The 24,703-nt window shown below is 38.2% G+C and overlaps 2 protein-coding genes across 2 annotated transcripts; both read left to right on the forward strand.

The window, feature by feature from the left end:
* Nucleotides 1-17,497: 17,497 nt before the first annotated feature.
* Nucleotides 17,498-17,971, forward strand: LOC145049390 (protein SMALL AUXIN UP-REGULATED RNA 10-like). The gene has a single exon (XM_078997806.1). The coding sequence runs from the start codon at nucleotides 17,498-17,500 to the stop codon at nucleotides 17,969-17,971; it is 474 nt and encodes a 157-aa protein (XP_078853932.1).
* A 5,788-nt stretch (nucleotides 17,972-23,759) lies between these two features.
* Nucleotides 23,760-24,449, forward strand: LOC145049392 (uncharacterized). Its single transcript, XM_078997807.1, has one exon. It carries the CDS (start codon nucleotides 23,760-23,762, stop codon nucleotides 24,447-24,449), a length of 690 nt encoding a protein of 229 aa, XP_078853933.1.
* Nucleotides 24,450-24,703: the final 254 nt, after the last annotated feature.

Raw genomic sequence — 24,703 nt, forward strand, 5'->3', positions numbered from 1 at the left:
CAGCTCCAGTTTTGAGTATAATAAACAGGAAACATCAACATGTAGACAAAGGAGGAGTTACAAATGAGATTAGATGACGGATGTTAAGTGGGAAAAGTCGTTATCCTGAACATTTGCCCTTCCTCTCAAGGGCTGCTGCCATTTTCTGGGTCGGTTATTTGTCCTTTTACTATTTCAATAATATTGCTTATTGCTTTTTTTAATTTTATTTTTAATTAATCTAGGTTTGGGTTTGGTATGGCAGGAGTGTTTTGATCCCATTGTAGCAACATCTGGCTGTGATCTAATCCCTATAATGGTATACGGATATGCTGTGGTTGAACTTCATCTTTATCAACCTTGAAATTCTTCAAGTTTTCAGTTTGCCCCCCTCCACTTTTGCAGGAGAAATATATCTGGACAGGAGTTTGGTGGGATATATTTTGTTGTTCTGATGGCAGGGTATGTTAATGTTTTTAAATAAATAGAAAAAAATTGTTTTGTTTTTCAAAGTAATTTTTTTTAATATTCAAATTCAATATATTTATTTATTTATTTATAGAACTTTGATTAATTATAGGTCACTATTGTTGTTGCTGTGCCAGAAGGGCTACCCTTAGCTGTCACATTAATGTAAGTTTATATATATATATATATATATGTGTGTGTGTGTGTGACAACCGTCAATTTTCAGTCGAGTCAAAGTCAACGAAAGTCAACAAGTCAAACCAGTCCACTCATTTTGCCGTGAGTACTAGAGCTTATGATAAGTAACTCCTAAACAACTCTCTATTCTAACGAGAGATCCTAAATCAAAAAGTGCGTACACCTAGATCTCCTTAACCTAAAACTGAGGTACGTGGCGAGCCAAACCGATAAAACAATGTCGCATACTCATCGGGAGTATGCAAGATCCTTAAACAAGGCGTAACGGGGTTTACGGACCTTGCAGTGCGTAGCTGGACACTCAAAAAGGTCACCAATGAAACCTCTCTCAATCGTTTTCACTCTATCTCCAAGTATGTCAAATCTCTCCCAAATCTCTCTAAGTATGTGAAATCTCTCCCACATATCTCTTTGTATGAGAAATCTCTCCAAGTATGTCAAATCTCTCCCAAATCTCTCTAAGTATGTGAAATCTCTCCCACATATCTCCTTGTATGAGAAATCTCTCCAAGTATGTCAAATCTCTCTAAGTATGTGAAATCTCTCCCAAATATCTCTCTGTATGTGAAATCTCTCCAAGTATGTCAAATCTCTCCCAAATCTCTCCAAGTATGTCAAATCTCTCCCAAATCTCTCTAAGAATATGAAATCTCTCCCAAATATCTCTTTGTATGTGAAATCTCTCCAAGAATGTCAAATCTCTCTGAGAATGTGGAATCTCTCTCGAAATCTCTCCCAACTTTCTATAATCACTCGGGGCATCCCGACCCTCGAATTTGGCGAAAACAGCCCAAAAACGGAAGTCTACGCGAAAAACGGACCTTAGGAACCGAAACCCCTCTTAGGAACCGAACCCTCCTGATGAAGAAGGCTGCTGATCCGAACCGAAGGTACTGTTCACTAACCGAACCGAAGGTACTGTTCACTACTGTTCACTACAGTCCGTTCGGTTCTGCCATTCTTGCCTCCTAACTCCGAACCGAAGCTTCCCTGCTAACCCTTCGGACCAAGCCTTCGGACCAGACCCTCGCCCTTCGCCTTCGCTCCTTCTTCTGGCTCGTGCCTTCGTTTCCGACTCAGCATCAGCATGGACCGAGCCTCGGCATAGGGACCGAACCTCGGCCTAGGACCGAGAGGTCTCGCTGGAAGCTCAATTTCTCCCGGTTTTCGCATAGTTTTACGTTTAAGGCCCGTTTTTAATTATTTTAACGCGGGGTTTTCACCCAAAATCATATTTTAACATAATAAACCCTAAATATTCACAATTTAATCATATTTTCATAAAAACCTTTATTTAAATAATAAAAGCAAGTGGGTAAAGTACAAAGAGGTGGAGTGTTGACTTTGCTTTACTTTATGACACAAGCAACCACTCCCACACCCACTCTATGACCAGCCACACCTCCCCACCTTACCTAGGTCACATCAATGTACTTTCCACTCAATCATCACTCTTTCCCACGTTTTTGAGGGCTGAATATGCACCCTCTCTCCTCATTTTCTCTCATTTCCTCTCTTTTCACCAAAAAGAGCAAACTCTTTTCTCTCTCATTTTCCCTCTCTAGAACTCGAGATTTGAGGGCTGATTCTTTGGATTTCCTCCACATTTGGTAAGAATAATCCATTCTCTTTATGATTATCTCAATTATTTCCACTCAAATCATGGATATCTTACACAAACTCCATTATAATTGTGTTAGATCTTCGAATCTTCAAGTGATTCTTCAAGTGTTCTTGGGTTGAACACTTCTCTTCTTCAACACTTACCTACTGAAATCACTTAAGGTGAGTTCATACCCCTACATTTTCATGTTTTCACAAGTTTTTAGGGGGGGGGGGGGGGGGGAATACAAGTTAAAACACTTAGAACATAACTACATTTTTCTAACAGCTTTCATCAGAAAAGTTTCACTCCATTCACGGACTGTTTTGGACAGCTTAAACATTTTTGTTTTCAAAACTGTTTTAGGTGCAAGTAGTTCCATTTCTTAGCTTTAAAATGACTACTTGCACATCTCCATACCGTTTTTCTACAATTTATGGTGATATTTACAAAACTGTCTATCATTTCAAACATCAATCCGGACCAGTCTGTGATTATGGACTTTTTCACCCAAGTTAGAGGTCATTAAAAATTATAATAAAAATTATGAACAAACTAGACTCATTTTCCAAACTCTCAGAAGTTACAGAACTTGATTTGGACATTTTATGATTTTTCTACAATTTTTCCAATAACAGTTATAGAAAATGTTATTAACAGAAAAACACTATAAATTTCATCTCACCTTGTAACATGTTGAGCAAGGTATACATCGTTATATGGTTATGTGTAGTTGCAATATATGACAAATTTTGTATTCTTACATAGACATACATCAGAAAACAAATGGATTTACACCTCCACAAGCATGGGAAATATATAAATGACATTACGAGACTATATCCATTAAAAATATAAACATTGGTAAATTATGACAAGAAGGGCCTATGCTCACTACCCATACAAACAATTGATAAACTATAATAGGTATAGTTTAGGGTTACTTATATATAACAAACACATTATTAAAGGTTATACACATACAAAAGATTTACTGCCACTATGGACAATTAAGATAAACTATAATAAGTATAGTTAAGCATTTATACCCCCGTAAACGAACGCACTAGTTATAGTCGGTATAGCTATGGTAAATACATATCGCAAACAAAGTAATAAACTATAATAGGTATAGTTTATGTTTCATCTACCCTAGGAACTTAATTACAAGAAAGGAATTCACCATCACATCACTTTCGATAAGCTATTCATATGCATAGTTCAGGTTCACTAATCTCTATTACTCCCCGGTGAACTATGATATGTATAGGTTATATTCACAATCACCATCACTTTCGATAAGCTATTCATATGCATAGTTCAGGTTCACTAATCTCTATTACTCCCCGGTGAACTATGATATGTATAGGTTATATTCACAATCACCATCACTTTCGATAAGCTATTCATATGCATAGTTCAGGTTCACTATTCTCTATTACTCCCCGGTGAACTATGATATGTATAGGTTATATTCACAATCACCATCACTTTTGATAAGCTATCATATGCATAGTTCAGGTTCACTAATCTCTATTACTCCCCGGTGAACTATGATATGTATAGGTTATATTCACATTAAAGGTTCACATTGTTAGACTTCAACTATAATCGTTGAGCGTATATGCTTGAGTCATACAAGAATTTAGTCTGGATTGGCTTAGAATTGGTGGTGCCCACCTCATCTCCTGTTCCTCGTTGGGTTGTGGACCTAGGGCAGACCCACTACATTCGACGTTTTATCTAACTTAAATCTTCTATAACTTATATACGCTGGACAATTATAGGGGAAATCTACGGGTCAATCTAGGATACATCAACACATCATATAGGTTATATTCACCATCACTTTTGATATGTATAGGTTATATTCACCATCACATCACTTTCGATAAGCTATTCATATGCATAGTTCAGGTTCACTAATCTCTATTACTCCCCGGTGAACTATGATATGTATAGGTTATATTCACATTAAAGGTTCGCATTGATAGACTTCAACTATAATCGTTGAGCGTATATGCTTGAGTCATACAAGAATTTAGTCTGGATTGGCTTAGAATTGGTGGTGCCCGCCTCATCTCCTGTTCCTCGTTGGGTTGTGGACCTAGGGCAGACCCACTACATTCGACGTTTTATCTAACTTAAATCTTCTATAACTTATATACGCTGGACAATTATAGGGGAAATCTACGGGTCAATCTAGGATACATCAACACATCATATAGGAATATTCTGTTTACACCTAACTAAGAAAATATTGGATTTTCTGGAGATCAAACTCTATCAATTTTAAAAAGGAAAACGGTTTCTACTCCAAACAAAACTCTTATGAACTCACCAACTTAATTGTTGACACTTTTCAAAACTACTTGTATTCTCAGGAAATCAGTGAAACAGGAAAACTTCAGCGCTTTGAGGATGGGACGTTAAACCGTCAACAATTTATTTTTATCATCACAATGTAATTGATTTTGAAACATGTAAACATATACTTTGGTGTAACTTTTTCAATTATATTTATGATGGTTGTATTTACTTTGAGCACTATTATACATGTTGTTGTGATACTGTACATGAAGTCCTCCACCCCTGGACGTTTCCGCCATCCTTGGTTTGGGGGTGTGACAATATATATATATATATATATATATATATATATATATATATATATATATATATATATATATATATATATATATATAATTAATTTTAGTTTTTTATAAAATTTCAGCATTTAATATATTGTTATTTAATTTTACTGGCTTGAATACTCTATGCGTAAAATGATGTCTGGCAAAGGGTAATTATTTGTTGTTGTAGGTTAGAAGACTATCTGCTTGAGACAATGGGATCTGCTATTATTTTGCAATGATAAAACTGGAACATTGACATTAAATTTGGTATGTCTATGTCTGTTTACTTATTTTTTTTGGATTATTTTTATGTTTCTTCAAATTTGTAAAATCTTTATTATTTTGTTGTGTTCAGATGATTGTGGTTGAGGTTTATATATGTGGTAAGAAAATTGATCTACCAAATAAAACGTCTGAGTTGCCATCTAGACTTGTATCTCTTCTCATTGAACTGGCAGTGTATTTTTACCTAAGGTAAATTCGTTAAGAATTTATTTATCTTAAAAATAATTTTTTATAATCGTTTGAAACTTTTGATATAGGTCGGTGGAAATGTGGAGGTACCATTTACTCATGTATTATTTTCTTTTATAAATTTTGATTTTCTTTTATCATCTGTAGTAGTTCATGCATTTTCGTTCAACTCAGAGAAAAAACGAGGCGATGTTACAATCAAACTGGTAAAATCATATTTTTATTTGTATTTTATTTTAATTGTTTTTAATATTTGGTATTATACTTGTTCTAACATTTTATTTATTAAAGAAACTTTGTATTTGAAAGTACAGAAGTCTAATGTAAGTGCCATTCCATATATCTTTTCTTTTGTTATCCATTTTATTTTTATTTAATCTCCATATTTATTTTTGAAGTTTGGCGGTTATAACATCCTATTTTTGTGTTTCTTAATCTATTTATGTTCGCTGTTATAATTTATTTCATGTTTACTTTTACTATAATAGGAGGCTTATGGAAGAATATTTGGATTCGCATCTAGTACAATATTGTCCCAAAAGGTTCGTTTAATTTTGTCTATTATAGTATCCTACTTCCATAACATTTTACTTTATGGTTTTTCCTATCATGAGATTCTAATAACAAAATCTAACATCTTATATTTTCATGTTTTAACTGTAGGTTGTGTATGAACACTGGAAATGTGTGGAGAGATGGATATTAAAGATATTAAAGATGTGAAAGTTATGGAAGATTAAGAATTAAGAATTATGGTACTTTGAAATCAGATATCAGTTAATGTTAAACTTTGATATATGATATTTTAGGATTTTTTGGTAAACTTTGATGGTTGATGCTTTTGATATTTTAAGGTTAATTGTTGGTTTTGGAGTGTATATTTATTAATGTTTTTTTTATTTAAATATTAATGTTTGTTTTGGGATTGTATAATTTATTTTTTATTTTTATTTTTGGTATTTTTGTTTTAGATTGGTAATAAAAAAAATCATAAAATATGTTATTATGTTATTAATTTGCGAGGGTTCAGCAATGGACTAAAAAAAATCTTTTATCATACATTTGTGAGGGATCAACGATGGATTACAAAAATCTGGTATCATACATTTACGACGGATCAGCAACAGACTTCAAAAATAAATATGGAGATTTGAGACAGATCAGCTTACTACGTTTTGTCGCTGAATGTCCTAAATAAGTGTAGTAAGTAACCATTTACGATGGATAATCTGTCACTAAATCGTTACAAGTAAAAAACCAATCTTTCGCAAAAACTCTCGCTGGCACATTAGCCATGCTTAAATCGGCTATGGAGTTATTCTGTCGCTGATCTGTCGCAAACAATCATTAGCAACGGAATAGCGACGGATTGATCTGTCGCTGAAACTCTTGTTTCTAGTAGTGAAAGGTTCAATGTATCTCCAAGAAAATCTAGGAATTCTCAATACATTTAAAACTTAAGCGTATGTTTTTCATGGTGAAGAATTAGTGAATCGTCTTTCACTTACCTCCAAATTATTTGTGTGTTAGATTACGGCATCCCTTTTCTAATATGTAAATAAGGTTGTTGGGTCCTAGCCCTAATTTTTTTATTTTGGGTGTTTAATTAAGGATTCGATTCTAATCAAACTTTGTCCTTTCTATTTGTAGATGGCTAACGCAAACAACGCTGCTGCTAACTCATTCACGCTAACGAGTCTTTGTCAAAAGGTGACTTTTGATGGAACGAACTTTAGCGAATGGATAAGATACATTCGCACGATTGTGCGCTACGAGGACAAAGAGTATGTCCTCGACGAAAAGCTCGAGAAAATAAATCCAGAAGTCGCTACTCCCGAGGAAATGGTTGTCTTTGAGACCCACGAACGTGATGCAACGCAAGTTCATTGCATCATGATAGCCACAATGAACCAAGAATTCCAAAAGTCCTATGAGGACATGTATCCGTATGAAATGCATCAAGACTTAATGGAGAGGTACCACCAAAGTGCGAGGCAAGAGCGCTATGAGATCATCACGAATATGATCACCGCTAAGATGGGAAGTGAAGAATCTCTTACCGTGCACTTTCAAAAGATGCAAAGATATGTTGATCGTCTTCACAAGTTAAATGTTAACTTTGGGGAGGATTTGGCCATCGACATTGTTCTTCACTCCTTGCCCTCATGCTACAACCAATTTAGGATAACCTACCACATGAACAAGGAAGAGGCCACCCTAAGCAAACTCCAAGGGCTCCTAAGGACTGCTGAGAGCAACCTAAAGGACAAGTCTGTTGCATCAACTCCCAATCCATCCGCTGCTCCTGTTTTGTCTATAAGGCAAGGAAGGGGAAAGAAGAGGAAGGCTCCGTCAAAGAGCCACCACAAGGGAAATTCCCAAGATGGTTCCTCTTCTATTGGGACCAAGGTTGATCCTGCTAAGCCCAACCCTAACCTAAAGGAGGCAGAGTGCCATCATTGCCACAAAATAGGGCATTGGAAGAGAAGCTGCCCGGAATATCTGCAAGCCATCAAGGAAGGAAAGATCAAGCCATCTTATGCAGGTATATACACAATTAAATCTAATGATTCATCTCATGCTATTTCTTGGGCTCTTGATATGGCAAGAAACATCATTTCATTTCATGGTATATATAGTCCGAGTGACAATGTTGTCTTCGTTTCGAGAAGAGGGGTTTCCGAGAGCGAGAACTCATAAGCCAAGGAGATAGTGGGAGGCACATCAATATTGAAGAGATTCAAGAATCGAGCGATAAAGGAACCTCTACCGCTGGCGCTCAACCCGAGGAGGAAACTCCGGTTGAACCAATTGACAAGTCCTTACCTCTTAGACGTTCCGAAAGAGTTAGAGTTCAACCCCATTTTTATGGTTTTCATATTACTACTGAAGGGGACACGTATATTAGTGATGGTACACTAATAAATATAGATGAACCTAATAGCTATAAGGAAGCCATGGCAGGCCCAGAGTCTGCAAAATGGAAAGAGGCGATGGACAGCGAGATTCAGTCCATGTATGACAACCAAGTTTGGAATTTGGTTGACAATGTGCCCGGACGTAAGACGGTCGGGTGCAAATGGATCTTCAAGAAGAAGACCGACGTGGATGGGAATGTGCACACGTATAAGGCACGACTGGTGGCAAAGGGCTTTACTCAAACTCCCAAAATTGACTATGATTAGACCTTCTCGCCAGTTGCTAAGATAAAGTCCATTAGGGTGATGCTGGCCATTGCTGCATTTCATGATTATGAGATATGGAAAATGGATGTCAAGACTGCTTTCCTTAATAGGAAGTTGGCTAGGATGTTTACATGGCTCAGCCAGAGGGTTTTGTCGATCCGAAACATCCCATTAGAGTGTGCAAGCTTGAAAAGTCCATTTATGGACTTAAGCAAGCATCTCGCAGATGAAATCTTTGCTTTGATGAGAAAGTCAAAGAGTTTGGATTTGTACGAAGCAAAGATGAATCATGTGTATATGTCAAGGCCAGTGAGAGTATAGTTAGCTTCCTCGTTTTACATGTCGATGACATACTGCTCATAAGAAATGACATACCGACTCTGCAGGAGGTTAAGTCCTGGCTCGGGAAGTGCTTCGCTATGAAGGACCTCGGAGAGGCTTCCTATATTTTGGGAATAAGGATAGTGAGAGAACGAAGTAAGAGACTAATAGGACTTAGTCAGAATACTTACTTGGATAAGGTACTAAAATGTTTTAGTATGGAAAAATAAAAGAAGGGAGAACTACCGATACAGAGTAATGCCAAGTTAAGTAAGACTCAAAGTCCGAGTACCAAAGCCGAGATAGCCGAGATGAGCCGAGTACCTTACGCTTCCGCAGTTGGCTCAATCATGTATGTTATGACTTATTCTCGCCTTGATGTGGCCTTTGCTTTCAGCATGGTCAGTAGATATCAAGGGAACCCGGGAAAAGCTCATTGGATTGCGGTCAAGAATATACTTAAGTACCTTCGGAGGACCAAGGAATGGTTCTTAGTCCTTGGAGGGAGTGATGACTTAAAGGTGCGAGGGTATAGTGACGCCAGCTTCCAGACCGACAGAGACAACTACCGTTCGCAGTCGGGTTGGGTCTTTACCCTAAATGGAGGAGCAGTGACTTGGAAGAGTTCCAAGCAGGAAACTGTAGCTGATTCAACGTGCGAATCAGAGTACATTGCAGCGAGCGAATCATCAAAGGAGGCGATATGGTTGAAGAACTTCATTGGTGACCTTGGAGTTGTGCCTTCCATAAAAGAGCCTATGGAAATTTTCTGTGATAATGAAGGAGCGGTTGCCTTGACCAAGGAACCGAGGGATGATGGTAGATCTCGACATATCGACATAAAGTATCACTTTATTAGACATCGAGTAGAAGAAGGACACCTCGTGGTTAAGAGGACATCATTAGAAGATAACCCAGCAGATCCGCTTACAAAGGAACTGAGTAAGGTTAAGCACTTGCAGCACGCTAGGAGCATTGGGCTGAAGGATGATATTAGTTTAGATTAGATAGTTTTAGAAATATGTAATAGATAAATGTAATTGACATTTGATGATTAAATAAAGGAGTATTATTTATGAGTAAAGTTATTGTCTTATGTTAATTGTTTAACTATTGTTTCACTTTGCATGTTTTGACTTCCTGAATAATTGAGTTTATTAAGAATAATCGAGTTATTCAAACAGTCCACAATCGTTCATATGTTGGAAGTAGGTATGAATGAAGATTGTCATGAATTGGTGTGTAGATTGTCTAAATGGTATTAGCCATAGCAAAAGTTTGCTACAATGTTTATGAGTGCTTATGAACAAGTTTTGAACATTGGAATAAACCCGCGCTTGCTGGAATCACTTTATGGAATGTGACAAAAGTGATCGCAAGACGATAATATCATATGGTCTTAAAACCTAGATATATGGTTTATTATTTACTAATTGGTTGTGCATTGATAATGCGAAACCGCATCAGTAAATTGATGTTATAAAACGCATTGTTGTGTATAGTTGATTAGTGGGTAAGTAAATGCACATAAGTCGAAGTTTATCTGTTACTTTTACCCTAAGAGGGTAAAAGCGGTATCACGGCCGCTTGATGATTTGATTTGACTTATGTGTCGGGCCCGGTCAGGACTAAATTGATGTGTTCAATTAAGTTCTAGGTCAAATGAATCTGAGATCGAGAAACCAACTGCTGGACAATTAGTTCCATAAAATTGTCCACACAATATATAAACAGAGGACTGTACGATCCCTTATCTAAAGGACAGGTTACTGATGAGATTAGAGTTCAACAGCGTCTTTGAGAGCTACGATTGTTAATCGAGTTGTACGTTGCATTTGTGGTTACTAGACTTATCCAAGTGGGAGACTGTTGGATTAGTGTCTAAGTCCGTAACCATATTTGGTAAGTACTTGACCCGGTTGTGCATGGTCCTTTTGGGTTGCCTTCACCAAAGCAACTTGAATGGAGAAATAAATAGAGAGAGAGGTTATTATGATTTATTAATATGTTATAAGAATAATATATTAAAGGAGAAATCATATTTGTTTAATTAATATTGGTCAATAATTAATTAGGAATTAATTTTGTGATCAAGTGTAATTAATTAAACTAGAGGGGCTGAATTGTAATTATGTGATAGTTGCAAAGTAGGGCAATGATTATCCTTGTTAAAGGTTGGACGAATTTAAGGATAAGGATATCCTTGAAATCGTCCAGGGTCCAAGAGATAAGGGCTTTTCAAGGCTTATCTTATGATTGCTTGGTGGGCAAGCAACTAGATAAGGATAAGGACTGAAACCCTAATCTTAACCCTATATAAAGACCCCTAGGCCTTAACAAATCGTTCACTTGCTTCTAAGAGATCCCAAGGCCGATTTCTACCTCTCCAATTTCTTGTGGTGTTTGTGAGCCATTAGAGGCACTACACTTGTGGTGTTTGCTTTCAAGACTTAGGGTTTGAAGATTTAAGTTGTTATTGCAATATAACAACAAGAGGTATGTGATATAACCTTATATATGAATTTCGAAAATAGCAAGCTACATTAGGGTTTCATTCATGTGTTCATAATGTTGTGTATCTAATAGTGAAAACATAGATCCAAATCTAGGGTTACATACACACATAGCATTGTTTGTGTAAAACTCATCATAAGGATCTAGGAAGGATGCCTTGTATGCCTGCTATAGGAGCTCATCGAGCCGTATGTTAGAGTTGTAGTTAGCAGTGAGATAGCCTGATTAGGTTATGCTTGATTCGGTTACTCTATGCACGAATTCTGCTTTCTTTGTGCTATAGGGGTTCTGGCTAACTTTAACTAACTGGTAAGCGAATATGTAATAGTATTCACAAGCTAGTTAGGGAAAGGTGGTAGGGAACCCTAGTGCAGCTGATGGTGGAGAGTAAGTCAGAGGGTGCCCTATGAAAGCCTAGGATGAGATTAGTTGGAAATGGATATTGGTAAGGGGACTTGGTGAAGTTGAGGCAATCCTTGAGGAAAATACGGATAGATGTGGAAGGTAGTATGGGCTCGTTACTGAAAGCAGAGGATCTGTACTCGAGTCAAGGAGGGCCGAGATGGAGCTAGGAAACCGGGAGAGTGTGTGAGACCTCTCGGGAGTATGTATGATCCTGACGTTTACGTGTTTATTTTCAGTATGGTGGTCACACATCATGGATCAGGAGGTTCAGGATCAGGATCAGGCTCGGGTGCAGGGTCCGAGCAGGTCGATGACGGGTTACGCGAGTTCATCGCGTCCGAGATCACGAGAGGTATCCTTGAGGCGACCCCGATTATTTTCGGTTCGATCAAGGAAGGCATTGTTGAGCTGATGGAGGCCTCCGAGCATTCAGGAAGTGACTTGGCGTCCAACCAGTCGGGTACGCGTACCCTGTCCTTTAAGGACTTTCGAGGGAGTGGTGCTCTAGACTTCCATGGGGCGAAGGACCCCGTTGCAGCTAGGAGATGGATTGCGGACATTGATTTTGCACAGTTGACGAGCTTCTACCCGGAGGGGTCGAAGGTCCACTTTGCTGCGAGTTGCTTGAGGGACAGAGCTAGAGATTGGTGGGAGTCAGTCGGTGACTCGCTGGGAGCCCCCAGCCGTGGAGGCTATGACTTGGTCAAACTTTGTGACTAGGTTCAGGGAGGATTTTGGGCCAGCTGTGGAGCTTCAATAGTTGGCCAAGGAGTTCCTGAAGATGAGACAGACTATGGAGTCAGTGGCGGAGATCACCGTTAAGCTCAGGGAGAGGGCCTTGTTGGTACCTCGATATGTTGGGGATGAGGAGATGCGGAAGACCCGCTACCATGACATGTTGAGGGTTCACATTCGAGAGCATGTCAACTATTCAGCCTGCCCGAACTTGGAGTCCATGATTGCCACGACGCGGGAGAGGGAGATTGATTTGGAGAACCTCAGGAAGAGGAAGGCGGAGATTGAGCAGGTTATAGGGGTTTCGGTGAAGAAACCCAAGGGATCAGACGTCAGGTCGCAGGGCTAGTCGGGCCAGAGCCGCTGCAGGAAATGCGGCAGGCCGCATGAGGGAGCTTGTAGAGTTGGAACGTCGGGCTGCTACAAGTGCGGCAAGACGGGGCATTTTGGTAGGGATTGTACTGACCCCGCCCCCACAGTTCAGACATCAGACCTAATTTTCTTCCATTGCAATCAGAAGGGCTATAAGAAGGCCAACTGCCCTAGATTTTCAGCAGTATCAGAAACAGCGCCAGCGGTGGCGCCGACTCCAGCGACATCACGAGTTGTGGATGGCCGGAAGGTCAAGGCAGAGGCTCCAGTGGTGCGGAGCCGAGCGTTTCAGTTGAAAACCGAGGAGGGACGTGTCGCACCTGATGTGGTGACGGTATGATTTCTTCTCTCTAATCTTTTATGTTATATCGCTGTGATTTTGATATGCGATATGTAGGTTCTGTTTAGGATCGTTCCATGTGAACGATATCCCAGTTCAGGTGTTGTTTGATTCGGGTGCTACCCAATCGTTTGTCTCTCTTGCGCTTAGCAAGAAGTTTCTCGAGTCCTTAGGCGTGTTGGATTGCCCTCTAGAGGTCGAGATTACGAACGACTGGTCAGTGTGGGCATCAGAGGTTTTCATGGATTCTGTCTTGAGATTGTTCGAGGAGCGTTACCTGGTAGACTTGGTTCACATACCATTGCGGGGGAACAAGGTTATTATAGGTATGGATTGGCTAAGCCCCAATGGGGCGGTGATCAACTGCACGTAGTAGTTAGTGCGGATCAGAACCCCAAGTGGAGGAGAGCTTGTGATTCAGGGATAAAGGCCACAACAAGGACCAGCCTTATGTTCAGCAGCGAGGGCTAGGTGCTATCTTTAGCAGGGTTGCGCAGGATATGTTGCTTATGTTGTGGATACCCGGGAGGCGGGTAAGGCAACTGTGGGCGATGTGCCAGTAGTACGAGAGTTCGCGGATGTATTTCCGAGGAGTTGTCTGGGATACATCCAGAGAGGCAGGTAGAGTTCAAGATCGACCTAGTCCCGGGTGCGGCTTTGATAGACAAGGCACCGTTTCGGTTGGCTCCTCCTGAGATGTAGGAGCTCTTAGACAAGAGATTCATTAGACCGAGCAGTTCACCCTGGGGAGCCCCGATTTTATTTGTGAAGAAGAAGGAAGGGTCGCATCGGATGTGTATAGACTATCAAGAGCTGAATAAGGTAACGGTGAAGAACCGTTACCCACTCCCGAAGATTGATGACCTCTTTGACCAGCTACAAGGATCATCTTGGTTCTCCAAGATTGATTTGCGTTCAGGTTATCATCAGATGAGGGTTAAAGATGAGGATGGGCAGAAGACAGCCTTTCGGACGCATTATGGTCACTATGAGTTTGTTGTGATGCCTTTCGGGCTCACCAACGATCCTGCCACATTCATGGATCTCATGAAACTCGTGTGCATGCCGATGTTGGATCAGTCTGTGATAGTTTTCATTGACGACATCTTGGTTTATTCCAAGACGCGAGAGCAGCATGAGGAGAACTTGTGGGAGGTTCTGGATACATTGAGGAGGGAGAGATTGTATGCTAAGTTCTCCAAGTGTGAGTTTGGTTGCGTGAGGTGCAGTTTCTTGGGCACCTCGTCAACCAGAACGGGATTTCGGTTGACCCGGCCAAGGTGGAGGCCGTGATGAGATGGGAGGTTCTGAGGTCTCCATATGAGATTCGGAGCTTTATGGGACTGGCAGGCTGCTATCAGAGATTCATTCAGGACTTCTCCAAGATAGTCGTGCCCTTGACCCGACTGACGAGGAAAGCCGTGGTCTTTCGCTGGGGGCCCGAGCAGCAGGCCGCGTTTGAGATGTTGAGATAGAGATTGTGCGAGGCGCCAATATTAACCCTGCCGGAGGGCATGGAGGATTTTGTAGTATATTGTGATGCGTCCATCTTAGGTTTGGGCACGATATTGATACAAAGGCGGCATGTTATCGCTTATGCTTCGAGGCAGCTGAAGCCTCACGAGGCAAACTATCCAACTCATGATTTGGAGCTTGGGGTCGTTGTTTTCGCCCTCAATATTTGGCGTCATTACCTCTATGAGTTTCGTTATACTATTTACACGTACCATAAGAGCCTGAGGTATCTCATGGATCAGCCAAATCTGAATATGAGGCAGCGTCGGTGGCTTGATGTGGTAAAGGATTATGATTGTGAGATCCTCTACCACCCGGCGAAGGCCAATTTCGTGGCTGACGCGCTTAGCTGCAAGGCAACATTGATCAGGGATATTTGTGTGAGGATGACAGTTGTGACTCCACTGTTGGAGCAGATTCGGGAAGCCCAACAGGAGGCCATGAAGGAGGAGCATCAGAAGAGCGAGCGTATTGTGGGTCAGGTTTCCTCCTTCGACTATGATAGTCGGGGATTGTTGAATCTTCATCGTAGGGTGTGGGTCCCATACCATGGAGATGTGCGTCAGGTATTGATGGAGGAGGCACACAAATCTAGGTTCTCTATCAATCCCGAGGCGACGAAGATGTACAGAGATCTTCGTATTGATTTTTGGTGGCCCTGTATGAAAATGGACGTAGCTTGGTTTGTAGGGAGGTGCCTAGTTTGCAGGAAGGTCAAGGCTAAGCACCAGAGACCTCACGGAAAGGTCCAACCGTTGGATATCCCACAGTGGAAATGAGAGGATATTACTATGGATTTTATCACGAAGCTTCCCAGGACCGTGCGAGGGGTAGATTCGATTTGGGTCATCGTTGATCGATTGACCAAGAGCGCCCATTTCATTCCGATTTAGGAGAGCATTTCGGCCGAGAAGTTAGCCGACATCTATATCAGGGAGGTAGTGGTGCGGCACGGGGTGCCAGTTTCAGTGATTTCCGACAGGGATGTGCGGTTCACTTCAGGTTTTGGAAGAAGTTTCCTGACGAGCTGGGTACTCGTCTACACTTTAGCACTGCCTTTCACCCACAGACGGATGGTCAGAGTGAGCGGACCATCCAGAATCTAGAGGATATGATGTGGGCTTGTGTCTTAGATTTTAGAGGTAGTTGGGATACTTACCTTCCGTTGGCGGAGTTCTCCTATAATAATATCTATCATGCGAGTATCGAACGTCCTCCCTTCGAGATGTTGTATGGGAGGAAGTGCAGGACACCGATATGTTGAGGTGAGGTTGGTCAGTGGGTCATGGGGAGTATCGAGGTGGTACTCAAGACGACGGAGAGGATCCAACAGGTTCGGAGCAGGCTTCAGACTGCTCAGAGTCGACATAAAAGTTATGTCGACAAGCGTCGATCGGGCATGGAATTCTAGGTCGGGGATATGGTGCTCCTGAAAGTGTCGCCATGGAAGGGCGTCATTCGATTCAGGAAGCGAGGCAAGCTGGGCCCCAGGTATATTGCACCCTTCAGGGTTGTAGCCCGGGTGGGCAAGGTGGCATATAGGCTGGATCTGTCAACCGAACTCAGTCGGATACATAGCACTTTTCATGTCTCCAAATTACGGAAGTGTCTGGTGGACAATTCGGCAGTAATGCCATTAGAGGATATTCAGGTGGATGACAGCCTGAATTACATCGAGCGGCCTGTGACAATCCTTGACAGGAAACCGAAGGATCTGAGGAACAAGAGAGTAGAGCTGGTTAAGGTGCAGTGGCGGCACTGCAAGGGCTCGGAATGGACCTGGGAGCCGAAGGACGAGATGAGGGAGCATTACCCCGAGCTTTTTCAGGATCGAGCAGCAGACTTCGAGGATGAAGTCTAAGATAAGTGGGGGAGATTTTTAACACCCGATTCTTGGTATGCCTTTAATTCAAGTATTTATTATGTTTTTATGTATGCGTTTTAGAAATTCTTGTTTCGTTTTTATTCGTGTTTATACAAATTTTTAATTTCGTTTTTTGTTTTTTACATGTGTCAAACACAAAGTTAATTGTCTAAACACACATAGACACAAATTAAATTTGTGTTAGCATGTGACATATATATAAATACAAATTAAATTCGTGTAAATTAATGTTTATCTGTGTTTTTTGTGTAACACGGTTAAAAACATGTTTATTCATATCGTGTCATATATCAATCAGATTAATTACGTGTCATGTTCCTACATGTTTGATATCCAAAACCCATTTTACAATTCATGTTGTGTAATTTCGTGTCTAATATGTTGACATGTCACGCATAAACACATTACCAAGTTGGATAATTTTTTTTCGTTTAATTTGAGTTGAGAATTTAAAAATAAACCGAACAATAGACAATACAAACATATCGATCGAATTAATCATCTATTCTATAATTATAATTATAAATTATAATACATACCCTACAAAAAATTTGCCACTTGCCGGTTGCCACATCCCAACGCCGAAGTGTACACACCTTTGAATTTGATTTAAGGCACGAAACAAGTCCTCATCATCCAAATTTGGCGCCTGGCGGGCTGACTAATAATAATAATATAGTAGTTACCACCCAGTTCAGTTCTTCTCTGTGTAGGTTACATTCAATATATCTATTTGCACGCAGATATATGTATTTATAATCTTCAAGCTTCGTCCTCCAACTCAAAACTACACTTACAAATTAAACACAGAAACCACTTTCTTTCCCTAAATCACACCGTTATCTAGCTAGTACTCAGTTGTTTTTCATGGAGTCCCCAGTGAAGGGTCGTTTGCGAAAGAAAAACTTCCTAATCAAGACATGGGAGCGATGCCGAACCATTCCTAGCTCTGCTGGCGTTTCAGGTTTTTGCAATATTAGGAAGAAGAAGGTGGCGCCGGAAGGTTTTTTTCCGGTGTACGTTGGACCAGAGAAACAGTGGTTTGCAGTGAAGACGCAATACGCAAATCATCCGTTGTTTAGGATGCTTTTGGAAGATGCGGAAGTTGAATACGGGTATGATACACCCGGCCCGATACTGCTTCCATGTGAAGTGGATCTTTTTTACAGGGTGGTGGCGGACATGGAGACTATGGAAATGGAGCCTCGCAAGTTGAGATATGGGTCGTGTAGTCCATTTAATCCAAGCCGGCGGTTGATTAACGCTGGCGGCGATCAGATGGTCAAAGGTTACGGTGGTTATGGACTTCTTACACCTTCGCGGTTGGTTAAGATGAATTAACTTGTATATATATATGCTTCTAATTACTTTTGTGAATAATATGTAGTAAATTTGATAAAAAAAAAAAAAAAAAAAAAGAGTATTATTTGTATTTTGTTGGGTTGCTTCGAATGATATATATATATATATATATATATATATATATATATATATATATATATATATATATATATATATATATATATATATATATATATATATATATATATATATATATATATATATATATATATATATATATGGAATATGACTTATCAAAGTAATTAACTTTTCGGTATGTTCACATTTGGGTAATTATTTTTTTTTTGTACATTTCTAGGTAACAAACTTTTTGGAAGTGTTCACATATGACCATTATGACCTGCTATAGCAGGTTAAATCCTAGATGTGAACGTTTTCAACAAGTTTGTTACCTAGATGTGTACAAAAAAAATAGTTACCCAAATGTGCACAAAACGAAAATTAAAAATTAAATTACATGAATGGTCCCTGTGGTTTGGGGGAATTTGTGGTTTTGGTCGCTAACTTATTTTTTTAACTTAAATGGTCCCTACTATTCATTTTTGTTGCGCGTTTGATCCTCGTCTTACCTAAAAATACTATTGTGCCCTTATTAATTTATTTTTTTTAATTAATTTTCTTATCTATGTATTTATTTTTACATATTTAAAAAAATTAATAGACCACACATATTTGTATCTCCTCGGATGATCCCTACTGTTTATTTTTAATTAATTTATTTTTTTTAACTCGGATGATCCCTACTGTTTATTTTTGTTATGCGTTTGGTCTCTGTCTTATCTAAAAATACTATTTTTCCCTTATTAATTTTTTTAATTAATTTTCTTTTTTATGTACTTATGCTTTATATGTTTAAGAAAAATTAGTAGACCCCACATATCTGTATCTCCTCACCATCCCATCTTTCATCCTTCTCAACTTCTATTTATTTTTTATCTTTAGTGATATCGACGTCTTCATCATCACTTCTTTTTTTGGTTCTTCAACTCCGTCGAATCAACACCACAACCCACTAAAGATGAAGAGACAGTAGGTTATGGTGTTGGTTCGCCAGAGTTGAAGTACAAAAAAAAAAGACGGTGAAGACATCGATGTTACTAAAGATGGAAAAGAAATAGAAGATGTGGAGGATCAGAGATGAGATGGTGAATGGTAAGACTCAAATTAAATTTCTCAAATGTGGTTTCAGTTTTACGGTGATGAGATACATATATGTGGGGTATATTAATTTTTTTTTATAAAAAGTAAATACATAAATAAGAAAATTAATTAAAAAAATTAATAAGGGAAAAATAGTATTTTTAGATAAGACAGAGACCAAACGCGTAACAAAAATAAACAGTAGGGATCATCCGAGTTAAAAAAAATAAATTAATTAAAAATAAACAGTAGGGATCATCCGAAGATATACAAATATGTGTGGTCAATTAATTTTTTTAAATATGTAAAAAATAAATACGTAAATAAGAAAATTAATTTAAAAAAATAAATTAATAAGGGCATAATAGTATTTTTAGGTAAGACGGGGACCAAACGCGCAACAAAAATAAACAGTAGGGACCATTTAAGTTAAAAAAATAAGTTAGCGATCAAAACCATAAATTCCCCTAAACCACAGGGACCATTCATGTAATTTAATTTTTAATTTTTGTCTTGTTCATATTTAGGTAACTATTTTTTTTGTACACATCTAGGTAACAAACTTGTTGAAAACGTTCACATCTAAGATTTAACCTGCTATAGCAGGTCATAATGGTCATATGTGAACACTTCCAAAAAGTTTGTTACCTAGAAATGTACAAAAAAAAGATAGTTACCCAGATGTGAACATACCGAAAAGTTAATTACCTTGATAAGTCATATTCCCATATATATATATATATATATATATATATATATATATATATATATATATATATATATATATATATATATATATATATATATATATATATATATATATATATATATATATATATAGAGAGAGAGAGAGAGAGAGAGAGGTTTAATTGAGAAAAAAAAAAAGGTTGAGAATGAGGGAATAATTCTCTGCCACTCATTTATTTTTGCCGCAAAACCTCTGTCGTACCAGCGGAAATGAGAAATGAATGGACATGTGTTTTCCAACAAAACATATTTTTTTAAACTATGCTAATCATTACTTTAATATATACAAAAACATAGTTTTTTTCGTTTTTTTTTTAAATTTTTAAGAAGTTATTTTTATCGAAAAATGATTTTAAATATACCAAAATTCATAATTTTTTATTATCTACAAATAGACATCGATATTGATATAGTTTTAAGATAAAATAAAAAAATTATTTTATTTTATATTTTCAGCTATCGTTATTCATAATTGAATAAAAATGCATCAGCTTTATTGCAGTACATTCGTTATTCACTTATAAATAAAAAGTATAATTAATTTTTTTTTACAATTTAAGAATCATTCATATATGAATATAACATATAATAAATATAATATATTCATATTTAAATATTAGACGATGCATTCGCTTGTGAATATTAACATAGTATATTCACTTGTGAATAGATGGTACATTCACTTATGATAAATGATATCTTCATATGTGAATATTAGATAGTATTTCATGGTATATCACATGTGAATATTACATAGTATATTCACTTGTAAATATTAGATAATATATTCATTTATGAATATTACACAGTATATTCACATATGAATATTACAAGATATATTCACTTGTGAATATATTCACTTATGAATATTAGAATGTATTTTCACAAATATATATAATTTTTATATGTTATTCACATATGAATAACATACAGACTTATATATTTGTTTTGTGTTTTTAATAATCATATACTGATTCAGGTGAGAAAACATATTCATATATGAATATAACGTGGTAATTTAGTTTATGCATTTCATCAAACAGTTGGAGTGCATACAAGTTAACTTTTTTAAAAATGTTAAAAACATGATACTTCCGATTCAAGTTATCAATTCCAAATCATCATATACTTCCGATTTCGACTTTGAAGAATGCAATTCCGATTTTGATTTCATTCCAACAAAAATTCCGATTTCAATTTTGAAACCTTGAAATCCCGATTCCAAATTTCTTTGTAATTACGATAATCAAGACGCAAATTGTTCTTATTAGAATATATGTTCCAATTTCAAAAGCTTCTGACTTCAGATGCGACATCTTATGTCTGATCGATTTCACATTTTGATTTTTATTTCCAAAAATTTGATTGGAAACCTGTGAGTACCGATTCCGAGTCCTTCAATGTCGACTGTGACTGCGAGTCCAAAACTGCGATTCCAAATTCATGAATAGCGAAGAAATTCCGATTCCAACTGAGTTCGTTTGCGAATCTGATAAATTCCAATTTGGAGTATTCAACAAAGAAATTGATGTTACGTATTTGAGATTGAAAGTTATTATCATATTTACAAGTTTGGTACCGTGTTTTTTTTTTTTTTTTGCTTAGATTAAATGAGTGGCTGAGAATGATTCCCTCATTCTCAACCTTTTTTATTTTCTCAATTAAACTTACCTCTTTCTCTTTCTCTCTCTCTCTCTCTCTCTCTCTCTCTCTCTCTCTCTATATATATATATATATATATATATATATATATATATATATATATATATATATATATATATATATATTTGTCGAGTTTTAGTTTGTGAAAACTTGGCTGATTAAAAGCAATATTAATTAAACGAGAAATAAGTAAAATATCAAATGTAATCTTCTTTATATGATCATCGGAATATAATAAGTTTGTAATAATCATAAGAGAAATTAAATATATCTTTTTACTTTTTGTTCCTATGTATTTAAGGGATGACATGTATTTTATTAGTATATTAAAATATCATTAAATTTTATTAAATGATCATTAAATGTTACACATATTACCTATTAATCTTCATAACGATAATTATGCATAATAGTACTACAAAAGAAAATACTATTTTTTTTAACCCGATGAAAACCACCAGCGAATGGACCGTGGTAAATCGCCAGCGAACTCTAAAGTCGGATAAGTGGTGGGATCACAAAGGAGTTACTACTATGTTTGTATCAAACATCCCGAACGGTGTTAATAAAGAGACAATCTGGAAGATGTTCAACAAATATGGAGAGCTAACCGACGTTTACATGGCTACAAAATGAGATTCAAACAAGAAGAATTTCGCCTTCGTTAGATTCAGAAAGGTAAATAGTGAAAGTGAATTGGAAGCGGCGTTACAATCAATCAAGTGTGCGGGGAATATACTGGAAGTTAATATTGCCAAATTTGAAAGGAAGGTGACGACTAAGCCAGGCGAAGGTTGGATGATAAAATCCCACAATAGCCATAGTCCTACGGGACAATCATTTCGTGATGGTAGATCTTTTCTGGAAGCCACGACTGGGAGACTCCGTCATTCGTCACCACCACCACCTCCCTTGCCAAGAAAACCGGTGACTCTTTGAAGGTTCAATAATGGCGGAATGGCTTCACTGTCCATTAACTCTGGTTAGAGAAGCTCACACTCTCGAAAAATTACGGCGAGTTCCACTCATGTTCAGATTGGGTAACGAATAGGCATACGGTATGAAGTATCTTGGTGGACTAATGGTTGGCATCCGGTTCCGTTCCCCGTCTGAAACCAAAAAGTTCTTAGCAATGAAGACTACATGGGGTGAATGGTTCAAGGACTTCAAGACCAGAGATACAATCAATGGAAAGTTTGATCGAATTGCTTGGTTAAAAATTGTTGGACTTCCTGTTAGGCTCTGGAGCGAAGAAAATTTTGCCAAAATCGCTGGTGAATTCGGTAAAGTGATAGAACCAGTGAAGATCCTCCCAAGCTCTCAGGATCTATCCCTTGGAAGCATTTACATCTTGGCTGGGAAGAGGTTAAGGATTAATGAGGAGATTCCAGTGGAAAATAATCACAACATCTTCACTGTCGGGGTAATGGAATGTGATTTTGATTGGTTTCCATTCCCAACTGGACCATATGGCTTAACTGAAATTATCGAGCATGATGATGCAAAGACACTGTTGAACTTGTTGACACAGAGATAAACATGGAGGAGTAGATTTTGGAAGAAGGTGAAATCCAAGAGGAAGACACCGGTGATGTCGTCGTCCCGGCAACGACCGACAGGTATGCAGAATTTGAAAGGGTGGAAGTTGAGGAGCCAGTTGAAGTCCTAAAGTCACATTGTGACATGACAGTCAAACTTTGTAGCCAATTGAAAATAATCAGTTTATTGATATGGTGACAATTAATGATGAGCACAATCACGAGGTGGACCCAAACATTGGGAATCAATCAATCCTAATTAACAAGGCAAACGACCAATATGAGTCGATTGAAAAATTAGCAACTACGGGCTGCTTTGGGCCTTTTCCCTCATGCACTGGTATCACCTCGCCTATTGGGCCATCCCCGACTTTGGACCCATTAAGTTACCAAAACATGATGTCTAGATACGAAGCAGGCAATTCGGTTGACAAATGGCGTAGAATCACTAATAATTCATGTACTGAACATCCTTCAAGGCAACTATCCTTCGATCTAAACAGCCCCAATTTAATTCCCCCCGAACAGGTACCTCTACCAGATTCCCCTGATTTGGTATCACCAATAGATGAGACAGTGGAGATTGGTCAAATCCTCGGATTCGAGATTGATATCGAAGACCCCATTCTCACAGAGGTCATGGATGAAGCCAGCGAGAACCATATGCCCCAATGAATATTATGACCCTTAACATTCGTGGGATGGGAGATAGCCATAAGGTCGACCGGGCTTGCAGATTAAGAAGATCCCAAAACCTTATCCTCATGGTGATTCAAGAAACTCAACTAAACAACCTTCAACGCTCACTTGATACCTCAAGATGTTGGGGCAATGATAATCACGGATTCGATTTCGTTAATGCGGTTGGTAGATTGGGGGGGTTACTCACAGTATGGGACTCAACTTTTTTCAATATAAAGGAGATGATCAAATCCAGGTACTTCCTAGTAACGATTGGTACATGCCCATCTATTGTAGGTCTTTTAGCGATCGTAAATGTCTATGGCCCTAAAACAAATTCTGAGAAATCGAAATTGTGGTGTGATCTATTAAACCTGAAACAATCAAAATCGGCTTCCTGGATAATTCTTGGTGATTTCAATGATCTGCGGAGACCTGAAGAAAGAATCAACTCGATCTTCTGCAAGTCGAGTGATGATTCTTTCAATCGTTTCATACAGAGGGTTGAACTACATAACCTTAGGATGGGGGGAAGTAGATTTACTTACTTTCAACAATTTGGTGCTAAGCTGAGTAAATTAGATCGTATCTTGGTCTGTTCGAATTTCATGGATAAATTTCCAATAGCTTCTTCCATGGCCCTTCCAAAAGATCTCTCTGACCACTCTCCGGTTTTAAGCAGGTTGTAACCAAGGCTTAGGAGGAATTCAATGGTTTTGGGGCTGCTGATATTTATTTGGCCTGTAAATTGAAACACCTGAAAGGAGAAATAAAGAAGTAGAGGGCGATAGAATTTCAAAGGGAGAATCAAGAGCTTCTGAATACCAAAAAAAGAATGGAGAAGATTAACTTACTGGTAGAATCTAGACAACTGTCATCCATGGAAATTGAGGATAGAGCTAGAGGCTTTAGTAGAATTTCGGAATTGGAAAGACTCGCCTCA

This window comes from Lactuca serriola, chromosome 5 (assembly GCF_051521515.1).
Source record: "Lactuca serriola cultivar US96UC23 chromosome 5, Lser_US96UC23_V15, whole genome shotgun sequence".
NCBI lineage: Eukaryota > Viridiplantae > Streptophyta > Magnoliopsida > Asterales > Asteraceae > Lactuca > Lactuca serriola.